At 36.9% G+C, this 12704-nt stretch overlaps 1 protein-coding gene across 1 annotated transcript in view; it reads left to right on the top strand.

Annotated features, from left to right (window-relative positions):
- Positions 1–12704, top strand: part of LOC126457659 (RAD50-interacting protein 1) — a 121347-nt gene that overhangs the window by 26405 nt on the left and 82238 nt on the right. The window contains exon 2 of the mRNA XM_050094151.1: positions 12379–12620. Within this exon, the coding sequence (XP_049950108.1) occupies positions 12379–12620 (242 nt within the window). The remainder of the gene's footprint in view (positions 1–12378; positions 12621–12704) is intronic.

Below are 12704 nucleotides of genomic sequence, written 5' to 3'. Positions count from 1 at the left end.
ATGTACATACTTCATCGAGAGTGTAGAATGTGTTATGTTCTTTGTTCTATGTGTAATTTGTAATTAATTTTGAGGGATTAACTGGAATGTAATAACATGGATGAACAGTGCTCTGTTGGACAGATAGCAAGTGAAGTGTGTCACAAGACAGTTTATGGTTCAGTTTCAAAAAACTTGCTGAAGTTAGACAAACTCTGTTTAAATTTTGAGTAAGTTCTTCTGTAACACCAGTGTGTGATGAGAAGAGATATATTCTGAAGTACAACCACATTTTTGGAAGAAAGTTCTGCGATCCACTTAAAGTTAATAAAAAACCCATTACTAAAGGTTTGAGGGAAATAAAACTTGAACATTTGTCATTTTTATGTGAGTGTGAAACAGCTTCCCAAATGAAACATAATGTGATCCCTGGAAATTCCCTGTGCCCAAATTGTTACTCAAAAATATTTGCTGTGAATCCAGAACCAGAATCATGTAACCTTGTTAATGAAATTTATATTCCTAATGAGAAAGCTGTTAGCATATAAGATTTTGCTTGTTTTAAGTCAGATGTATCTCCTGCTTCGAAAATAATAAAATTAAGTAGCAGAAAAAGAAAAGCAGCTATTGAAAATAAGGTACAACAAATTTCAGATAAAATTAGAAAAGACTTGGAATTGTGCTTTAATAGTACAGATACAAACATTATTTCTAAAGAAGGAAGAAACCTACCATCAACATCATCTGACACTGAATATTTGAGCTTAATAGAGAAATTAAAAACTAAATGCTCAGTGACATCTAAAGAGGAAAAAGAGGAGAAAAAAGTAGTTCATGATTTCAACATTTCTCATCATTTGGTTAAACTAACTCGAAAATTAGTGAAAGAGCACGGCATTCTTCCAGTTTTACAAAAGAAGAAAGGAGTACGTATAAGTAAAGAAACAAATAAAAAGATCCAGTAGTTTTTTTATAATGATGAAAACAGTAGAATGTGCCCAGGTTGCAAAGATAGCAAAAGGGTTGTTATAACTGGAGTTAAAGTAACAAAGCAGAAATGACAAGTGCTGTCAAAATTAAATGAATATGTAGCTTTCAAAAATTCTCATCCTGAATGCAAAATGGGAAGGTCAAAATTTTGTGACCTCCACCCTAAGTGGTGTATTTTGGCTGGAACCTCAGGGACACACTCTGTATGTGTTTGTTTATATCATCAAAATGTCAAACTGATGACTGCATTTCCAAAACTCAGTGATCTTAACTACAAAGAGTTACTAGATTTGATGGTCTGCCACACTAACAGTTATGACTGCATGATGAGTTTGTGTAATAAGTGCCCTGGTAAGGAAACCATTATTGAATTGTTTCACGAATATGATGAGTAAATGCCAGACAGTATTACCTTCAAAAAGTGGGTCACAACTGACAGGGCAGAAATGAAAACAATGGTTAAAGCTCAGGAAGAGTACTTGGAATCTTTAATTGATAACTTACAAAAACTCAAAAGTCACCACTATGTTTCTAAAATCCATGTAAGTTTTTGAAGGGAAAAAAAGCACAACTTCATGAAACTGAATGCATAGTGCTAGCTGATTTTGCAGAAAATTTTACATTTGTGATTCAGGATGCAATACAAGGTTACCACAGGGTCAATGACCAGGCAACAGTCCACCCATTTATTCTCTACTTTAAAAATGAGAAAGAAGAAGTCTGCAGTTCTTCAATTTGCATTCTAAGCGACTACTTGGAGCACAACACTTTGGCTGTAGATGTGTTTCAAAAGTATGTAATAAATTACATAAAAGAGAATTTTCCAAAGGTTGAGAAGCTTATATACTTTTCAGATGGAAGTGGTAGTCAGTATTAAGACCAAAAAGAATTTTTCAAATCTGTGTAGCCACAAAGTAGACTTTGGGTTGGAGACTGAATGGCACTTTATTTGCTTCTTGCCATGGTAAAAATGCATGTGATGGGTAGGAGGTACAACAAAACGTAAAGTAAGTAAAGCCAGACTACAAAGACCAACCACAGACCAATTCTCACAGTACAGGACATATGTCTTTTGCAATGATAATATTAAAGGCATTACCTATTTTCTGATCAAGAAAGAAGAAGTGGTTCTGCATATGAAAACAGCACTCCAGACCAGATTTGAAAATTGTATAACAATAAAAGGAACAAGGCATTTCCACAAATTCCTTGGCATTGCAGAAAACTTAGTTCATTGCTATGTAACATCAGAAACCGAAATGTATGAGGATCATTGTGTCAGTAAAATTACATCTGTCTTTAACGTTGAATGACATAGTGGCATGTGTGTATGTTGGACAGTGGGGGCTTGCAGAGGTTGAAAGAATAAGTTTGGCAAACAGTGATGTTTTTGTACATTATTACCCCCCTGCTGGCCCAAGAACATCATTCAAGAAATCTACTAGTCACAAAGTTTCGATACCAATGAAAAATGTTTTAAGGAAACTTTCAGTGTTTGAACTCACCACAGCAACTGGGAGGTCTTATTCTATATCACAGAAGCTGTCTGAAGAAACAAGTATGCTTAACATTCACCACCAGGTTTGGGTACAGTTGCATCTCAAAGGATGTTAATTGAAAATATTTATTTTCAGTATGTCAAAATAATATAAATGTTAATTTCACTGATATTTCCACTTTTTGTCTATAATTCAGTACCTTACTTCAATAATAATTGATTATATCCCGCCAATATCACACATGAATAGGCAACAGCCATAAGATCAGTTGTAGAGTAATGTGAATTATCTCCTCTTTTGCAAAAATTCATATCATTGGTCACAGTCAGATATCAATGTTGAAATTTTTACAGTACGTTGCTATCATACAGGTGTATAAACTGTGCAAAAATCATATTTTTATATTCAGTCTCACCTGGGATAACTAACCCCAAAAAACTTTACCAAGAATGCAAATTTTCAAATTTCAAAAATTCATAAAAAAATTAAGGAATCATTTGTAAGTGTTCCTACTCTAAGTGTGGTTGGTAGTGTATGATATCTAACTAAAGGAAAAAATTGACTCTCATAAATCACTCCTGTTTGTTATTTTTGGGCCTAAAAAGGGGATTTTTAAAAATTGGATACCGAACTTTGGAGGCCATTTTGCCTGGTTATTTTTGAATTTAGGGTATTTTGTGTAATAGACAATGTTGTAGAGGGCACTTTTCTAAAAACAATCATGTCTACTAAGATGATGTAACTTAACCCAGTGAAGAGATATTCATATTTTTGCTAACGTCTCTAAACTGAAACATCTTTGCGCGCTTACAAACGAAAATTGCCGCCATTCAGTAACGGTGAAAGGCAAATTAAAAAAAAATTGTTTTGAACTTCTCAATTATAGGGTAATCACATTTACAAAAATTAAAATATTTAAGAATGTTCAAGCAACCAACTCAATTTTTATCGGACCACTTCATTTGCATTGCTCTATTTTCTGATCACTCATTTCATCGCTATAACGTCAAACGCAACACGCTGCGACTGAGCTGACCGTTGTAGCTACTGCGAAGAAGGCACTGCTATTAAGCTTGAACTTTTGGTGGTTACATCATATATCTATACTATTGAATACTCTTCGTGTTTGTCAGCAAAGAGTTTCTAAAGCAATTGTGTAGTAGCTGTAACACAAGCGAGGCTGTAGTAGAGCGTGGTTGTCATACCAGCTCGACGCCACTGTTGTAATGCGCCATCAGCGCCTGTTCATCGGCAAAGAACAGCAACTTCGTAATCGCATTCCAGTACAGTGATCGATGTGCAAGCAGCTCACAAAAAAATGATCATTTCTATACTGTAGCATATTTAAACAGAAAATGGAAAAATCGATTAGCTCGAATAAATTTTGCAGTAAATAATGATGACTGAAATAAAACCTACCCTTGTTTTCTTGCTGTCTATTGCAGTGGTCTACTTAGATCAGTAACGGTTCTATTGCTGTGTCAAAACAGTGGGCTCTTTGAGCATAACTGTTTTCAAGTTTGTGTAGGCCTACATGACTTACTGAATCCCTCCAGACACTTTGGGGAACACTTTCCAGAGCGGAGCACCACGCCAATTCTCATCAGTGTAACTAATAGTCCACACAGTGCTGCGTCAGTGTCTAATTTCCCGCAAGAACTCGTTTCTCTTTCCTGCTACTTAAAACGGCTGCCACTGTTGCAAATTGCTTTTCCACAGAGAAGTGGATTTTTCTTCTTATGACCCCTGCGTGAACTCGTCCAATACAAACGTCTGTGGCCTGCCAGAACTCTTATTTGGTGATACAAGACATGAAGTTTCTCTATATTCTCTGGAAATTCGCTTAACTGTACTTACAGTAATACAGAGACATTCAGATGTTCTCTTTACTGGCTGTGGTACGGAACTGCTCGCGCCCTGTTCTTTTTCAGCCTTTAAGCAGGCGCCCTGATCACCATAGACTTTTCACAACTGCGTAAATGATGCAAGGTTTCACACAAGTACAAAGCAACAAATTATGATTCGAGCACTGTCTCACACAAATATACAACAACGAAAGGGAGCACTATTGTTTCTTAACTGACTTGAAGCCGAGAAGTAAACACTGCAACAATGAAGTGGAAATAATGTTCAGAGGTCCGGCAACATGAACACGCGAGCGCTCGGCGCATAGGACAAAAGCAAATAAATTAAAGATGCGATATTAGCGTTTTATATAGATTTACGTGCATAAAAACATAATAGTTGTGAAAGGCAACAACAGAGCTTGCATTTACACTTTTCGTCTTGTTATTATGTATCACCATTCTAGCAATGTACGCCCGCCGTTATTAGGACACGAGACTAATTGGAAAGCAACTGCAGTTCGTCCGTAAGTTGAGTGTGGTTGTATCTTTCTACGGTGGAAAGGAAATTTTTCTCCTAATCTCACTTCTTTGACTCCTCAAATTTGACACTCGCCAAAAATGGTCCAAAAACACCCTCTCTCTTAAATATTACCGCGTATGCCGCCCTTTTTCAACTAAAATGTAATATTCATACACCAAATAAAAGTAGACGTTTCCACGATTCCAGAAAGGAATACACATCGATATTCGTCATGCGATTTGACCAGAAGATTAGCTGAAAGTCAGAGGTCAATCATTATGAAATGGTTAATAGATATGATGTGGAAACCAGAATCACAGACTGCTCTGGAATTCCATATGGCAAAAGCAGTGATGTTGACTGAATCTGTTACTGGTGCGGAAAAGTAGTTCGTGCAGCAGTAAAAGATTTCGGTTCGATCATGACAGAAAACTGGCAGTCATGGATAACAGATGAGATATTGAAATTAATAAACAATGAAAATGAAAAAAATGTTGACAATTAAACAATATACTTCACTTTAATAAATTGGAAGTGTAGAAGAGCTAGAGAAGAATGGGTGTATGTCATAAGGCAGGAAACAAATTGGAACAAGATAACATAGGTGTTGCACATAGACTAATAATCAATCATTTTGGGTAGGGAGCATATGTTCTTGAATTGAAAAACATCATTGGGTAGTGGAAGTAGAAAATAAAATGATATTTTGAAACAATGCATATCAAAGCTTTATAATTGCTCAGATTAAATTTCACCACTTGAAAATGAGAGTGTAATGCAGGGTGATAGGGGAGTTCAGTTTCAAACCGCTCTGCTCAAACCCAGAAGCAACAAATGGCCGAATATTGTTGCAAAACCAGTGGAACTCTTATGAACATCAGATGATCAGCAGAGGGAAAATTACAGAAGCTTGAGAATAAAATTTCTGAAACTGGAGAAGTTCCATTAGTGGAAAAACAAACAAGTGTGCATTATTCAAGGAAGGGAAGGCAAAGAAATTGAAAGTGGATTTGGAGTAGGCCAATCCATTGTCCGTATGCAGTATACATTGGAGTATTCAGCCTTGATGGAATAATAAAAAAAAGTGTCCAAAATCACCATGGGTTTAAGGTAGGGTTCCTCATTTTCACTGCAGATATTTAATTTTGATGTAGAAGAGACTATGAGCAACAAACAGAAAAGCAGTGTGATGCGGTTCACTGGTGATGTAGTAGGGGTCAGTGAAAGTGAACAAGAACTGAGTCAGGTGCTTGATGATTATGACTTTAACAAGCACATAAACAAACTAAAAAAAAACAATGGCAAAGTTGAGTACAGCAGATGAAACATATGAATGGCTAAATTCTAAACTTGGAGATGAGGCTCATGAAGAACTGGCAAAGTTTAGTTAGTTCAGAAATAGAATAGATAAAAAAGTAAGACGCAAGAAAGAAGCAATAGCAAGGATTACACAAGGAAAAATAAACTGCTGTTAATATCCAGAAATATAATCTTGAGACAATGGTGAAAAACTGGCTTTGGAGAATAGCAGTGTGTGAGTTTTTAAATGTGGATAATGAGACAGAAAATAATTAATTGAAGGTCTTGTTACAGGAGACTGTTGGAGATCAGATTTATTGACTAAATATGAATAAAAATTTCACTCAACAAATGAACAAGAAAAAAATTTGTAATTAAGAATGTAATGAGTCAGAGGCAGAATGGTTTGGCACTTGCTGAAAATTTTAGGATAATAAAAGGAAAGAATTGCAGGGACAGGTGTAGGTATGAGCGTGTAAGGTGGATCACTGATAATTTGCAGTGCAGCAACTGCTCTGAATTGAAGATAGTAGTTAGCAAGCTAAATCACTGGAAATTCCTGGATGGAGCAATGCGTAAGATAAGGGGCAGGCAACCATACACCTGTAGTGGATCGATGTGTGGCGCATAGCAACACACTACAGCATTCACACTAGCTTTCGAACACTGCTATTTTTGCAACAGTGGTACACACATTCACCCACACAAGAACACAGACACCCAAACATATTCTTCCATGTTTTCTGGTATGTATTACTGTGCTCCAAGCAATGATTTGCTGTGATTGAGTGATTGTCTTTCCCTTATTTCATGTAAAGGAATGGAGAACTGCTTCAAATTAACCTTAGGTTTGAGGACCAAAACAACAACATGATCCATTTTACAAACTAAACACAACAATATGAAGAATTGAGGAAGACCCACAGCATACCTACAGGCAAAAGGAATATCTCTTGGGGTATGTAGTAATCAAAGGTCCCAGACTGACTCCAAATGCAGCTTTTCATTATGGTCTCAAGGTTATATTTTTGGATGTTAGCAGCAGTTTATTTGTCTTGTGCAAATCTTGATACTGTGTCTTTCTTGCATCTTACTCCTTTATCTATTCTGTTTCTGATTTAACAAAACTTAGCCAGCATTTCAAGAGCCTCGTCTCCAAGTTTAGCATTTAGCCATCCAGTTTCCTTAATGGTTGTTTTAAAAATCATATTTACCCCAGAGAGTCTGTTTGTTGTTACTTGGTGATGTCTTCAGTGAACGGTGGTTGATTTTGGAGTTTAGCCTCTGCAACATCTATTTTCCTCCAGATTGGGAGACAAAATACCATGAGACAGTTACCTTGGTCTGGCAGCTACTCATACGGGATAATTTCAGTAGTCATAACTCCTAAGTTGGCCCATATTAAGACATCCAGACAAGGCAACTTGAGAAGTGATCTCAGTTTTTTTTATCTATGTTTACTGAATCATGGTGATCCCCACACACTTTAATCATGTAGTGCAGGGAACATATTCAACAATTGATCTCTAGTTTGTAGCCCCTTCAGTCCAATGTAGGGGAGATGTTGATCTCTGTGGTCGTGATCACTTTCTCTTTGTTGAGTCACTCCCACTGTAATACCCAACAGAGTATCAACCCTGATGGGTTCTCAAGAGAGGTGACGGAATCATTGTCAATGCCACTCTCAACATTTATTCCTGCCGAACAACGAAGTTGACATCCTGCCTGACATGACTGCGATGCAACAAAATTGTGACTTCTCTTTTCTTGGGACTTGCTGTCAAACACAGGAAATAACTGCAGTTGTTAAAGATTGCAGGTGGGTGTTCCAACTTTGCCTGTAAATGTCTAACCTCATTACCTTTTATGGTGCACTTCATTCTAGAATCTGTGTTGGACAGTTATGCTCCCATCTTCTGACTGTACAATCAGCATGGGAGAATTACAACCTGTCCTTCACCACAAATGGTCTGGAACTATATAATGCTCCTTTCAGTGAGTGGGAACTCATTAGTGGCAGCTGTGTACTGCAGCATGGCACTGCGAACCAATCTAGTCCACAGGAAATTGCTACAGCATTTATCCATGGCCTCCCCATGCCACATTCTTACAGTATTTAACTGTATCTGGTGTGAGGGTAAATACCCAGCTCAGTGTTGGGATAGCACAACAGGCACATATTGTGAAAACAAAAATCCATGTAAGGCAGACAAAACCGTGTGAGTTTTACTTATTAATACATTCATCCACAGACATTACAAATTGTGTTGATGCTATTAACACATAAATGTATACAATACAGACTCAAAGATAAATAAACATTTACAATTTAACACACAAATAAATACATACATTTTTGTGTTACTGTTTTACGTGTTGTACATAACATTTTCTTATTCTATTGAACATGTAAAATGCCTCTTAATTGCAGTAATTAATCATTAGCATAATTGTCAACATAATTTACATATTATTATATGTAATCTTTTAAAGAATAAAAACACTTTTTTTAACAGATAATTTTTAGGGTATTCCTGAAGGAATGTATTTCACTTTTGTCTTTGATCTCTTGTGGAAGTTTATTGTACAGTTTAGTTGCATTATAAAACACACTGTTTTGGGTTTTTGTTTTGTTTTTCCTACTGAGATGAGATGTAGGTTGTGGGTGGATACAGTTTGTGTAGAGAGCTGTTCATTGGGTACCAAAGAATGTCTTTCTTCATGTGGATCACTGTTTACAAAATGTATTCATATAGGACAGTCAAGATTCGCATAGATTTAAACAACTCAGTGCAGGGAGTTCTTTTTCTACTTTTTGTTGTAGACACACAGCCCTTTTTCTAGCTTAAAAATTGCTTGTTATACAGTGTATTTGTGCCCTAGAAGCAGTTGTTCTGGTGATTGACCTGCTAAACACAGGACTTATTATTCTAAGTGCAAAGTGTGCTGAAGCTATTCTCTTGCCACGGGCAGTAATACATTCAGTCCAATATAGTTGTGTGTAATCATGCATCCCTAGAAGTTTTGTTTTCAGTATACATTCTGTATGCTCATCTTTCACTAATAAAGGACTATTTTTTTCTTTTTTTCTGTGGAAACCAATGCTGTTGGCTTTGTTTTTTTACATATATGGTTAATTTGTTGTTGTCTACTCATCTGCACATGTGTTTCTTCAGCTTTGTCATTTAGTACTCTTGGTGATGCATCACTGATTGGAATGTTACTGTCATCAGCAAGCAGTACTGTTTCACTGTGCTCAACGCTCTAGGGAAAATCTTGATGTACATCAAGAATAGTATTGGGCCAAGCACACTTACTTGTGGGACTCCAATATTAATGTACTCTAGGTGAGAAAGGAGTTTTGTGATATTAATGGAGTTCGTTGAGAGGCCTGTACCCATTGCACACTGGTTGTCAGTTATGAATGAACTGAATTATTTGCAACCCCCCTTATACCTTGGAGCATCCATCTTATTTAATGGAATTGTGTGGTCCACTGTATCAAAGGCTTTGTTAAAGTGAAGGAAGATGCCTGTTATGTGACCTGCTTTGTCTAGTGCTACCAGAACAATATTTGTAAATTGAGCTATAGCTGACTGTGTGTTTTTACAAGCCCTGAAACCAAACTGCTATTTATACAGAAGATTGTACTTTGTTAGGTATCTCATGAGTCTAATTCTCATTATGTTTTCTATTAATTTTAAAAATGATGACAAAAAGAGATACACCTATAATTTTTTGTATATTCGGGGTCGCCTTTCTTATATAGAGGCAGGATCTTCGCATGTCTTAGTTTCTCTGGGAATAAACCTGTGGTGAATTATTTATTTATGATGTGCACTAAAGGGTCTTTGATATTGTCTATATGGTCCTTCAGCAAGCATACAGGCACTTCATCAGTTACTTGAGTAATCGTGAATAGTTGTTTTTACTGGTCTTTCAAAGTGAGGACTCTTTTGCCTAACTCCCATTGTGGCTTTTGATGGGACCAGTCTACAACATACCATTTAATTTGTCTAGTGTCATCTATACTGATAGCTTCTGCCTGACATCAGTACATTCTTGCTGCCCTTTTTATTTAAAAAGGCTCATGACGTACTGCATTCACACATTTTTGCCACACTGTATAAATGAGGCTTTTCATGTCCCAAAGTAGATGATCAAACCGGATCAGATCAAACCGGCTCAGTCTTCGCACATGCTGAGTGTCAGTAACAACACTCATTACCAAGCAGTTGCAGTATTTTTATGGCATAATTGACCATCTAAATCCTCTGCATATAAGAATTTCTTATCATGTAGTGATTCTTTGAGTGAACCATAGACCAGTGCTGTTCTCTGTAGCTGTTGTTTTCAAGTCTCCATGACCTTTCTTCTGATCTCCATGTCCCTGGGTGTTCCTCCAGATGCATAGTTGTATCCAGGTTTTGTTTAACTAAGGAGACTGCCAAGAGGGAAACGTTGGAGATGAGGATATCAGTACTAGATGTATAGGTGACACTTTGTTTTACAATTTTGGAGGCCTGGAACAAGGAATGGCATGCTGAGGCTTGTTTCAATAAACTACAGACAATAAAGTTGTCTACAACCTATGGAAGACCATTTGCCACCCTTTGTTGACTTTCTGTTGGCCACACCTGGCTGAGTCACAGCTACAGCAACAACTGAAAGGACCCATCTCTGTCAGTGGCCCATATCTTGTTAGAGTGCCTCAATTTCACTGCCTTGTGGTGGACACTGGCTGGTATTGGTTAATGATGCCCAAACAGCAGATCTGATCTCACATTTTGTTTGAGAGAGAGAGGTTTGTATACCCTTATTTGAAGTTGTTACTGCTATCTTATCAACAGCTGGGCAGGGGTGGAAGGGATGCCCACCTCCATGTCCCCTGTTGTGTGTTCAGCCACAGATGACCTACAGTTGTCCCCAACCTCTTAACCAGCTTTACAGCCACTTGTCTTTTCCCAAACATTTTGTGTTTTCATAGTTCCCATAGAGTTTAATAATTGTATGCTTTTCGCCTTTTATGTCCATTCAGTTGTTATGAGCATACTGCAAGTGATTTATGGTTACTGAGGTAACTGTTGGTCTGATGTGGAATATGGGCATCCCACTAGAGAGAGGCTGCATATGGGTCCATTTCCATCTTCCCCTCTCCCTCTTTCTTTTTTCTTCTGCTGCAAGATAAATACATCTGTATATTATATACTAAGATGGTCACCATCTGTGACCAATGCAGCTCATTAGAATGAAATTGCAGTTAAATGAACACCCTTAGCTGCTTACATGCGTTGACATACATCAACGGGGACAGATGAAAATCTGGGTTTCACGGGAGGCGTGCCAGAGATAAATCCCTGCAGTCACGCTATCCTCTGTGTCCTCGGTGGCTCAGATGGATAGAGCGTCTGCCATGTAAGCAGGAGATCCCAGGTTCGAGTCCCGGTCAGAGCACACATTTTCAACGCCTGTAAGCAGCTAAGGGTGTTCATTTCATTGTAATTTATAAATATATCTACTTTAATAATTGTACTTTTCCCACCACTTTAAAACTGCTGAAACGTTGCAGTTTGGTCTCTTTAGACCTGCAAATCCAAAATCCGGGGTCCCCTATTTATCATACTGCCTGAATCTGATTCTACTTTTTTCATTCAATGATAGACTGTTTTTATTTTCATTTGTTTATGTATTTATGGATTTATTTTCAATGTAACAGAGTTTGAGAGCTGGGTTCAATAGTGGTGCAAGTGGATTAGTTTCCCTGAAGACTATGTTGAGTAGCAAATTTATGTAGAGGATGGTCATTCTGTCTGCTTGTATGATTTGAATAATCATTGTCGTTTAATGAGGAAATTACAACCACTATTACTTTACTTCTAAAGGAGACCACATACATTGAAGAGTTGTTTTGTGAGATGGTAAGGCATATGTTCCATGCAATCAGGTATACATTTATCCTTATAAAAACAGTTGAACAAATGGTTATTCTAAAAACATACATAAAGTGGTCAAATTTTCATTCAGTGTACCTAATTTGCTACGCAATGTGACCAGTCCCACTGTTATTTCATTTCCAATGTAAAACAAAGTTAAAACATGTGGCAAAATTATAGACTGCATTTCTTATAAGGCTTGAAAATAATGACCGATGTTTTTGACTATAATATGTGTGTCATTATAGCTGAAAAATTGTATAGTTTTCATACAGATGTATTTAAACATAATTTACTTTCTGTGCCTTCAGCTTTCTCTTGCAAGCAGTGAAGTTCCAACCAAAGTCAGTGCTGCTGTGAAAGAAGCAGAGGGGGCATCTAGAGAGATCGGTGAACTTACATCAGAATACAAAAGTTGGAAAAAAACTGTTTCAGTTCAGTTATCAAAAAGTGAACCAGTAAATAAGGAGTTGAAGGAATATATCGAAAAAATTGATTACCTGGAGAGGTGCAAAGCATATCTAATATGTGTAAGAGAGATAGAAAATATTAGGTAACCAATATGTTTGGTATATATGTATATATTGTTATCAAAACTAGTCATGTACTGATTTTTTAAGATTAATAACATTAAAGA

This window comes from Schistocerca serialis, chromosome 2 (assembly GCF_023864345.2).
Source record: "Schistocerca serialis cubense isolate TAMUIC-IGC-003099 chromosome 2, iqSchSeri2.2, whole genome shotgun sequence".
Taxonomy (NCBI): domain Eukaryota; kingdom Metazoa; phylum Arthropoda; class Insecta; order Orthoptera; family Acrididae; genus Schistocerca; species Schistocerca serialis.
This window is presented reverse-complemented; position numbering and strand designations above follow the sequence as displayed.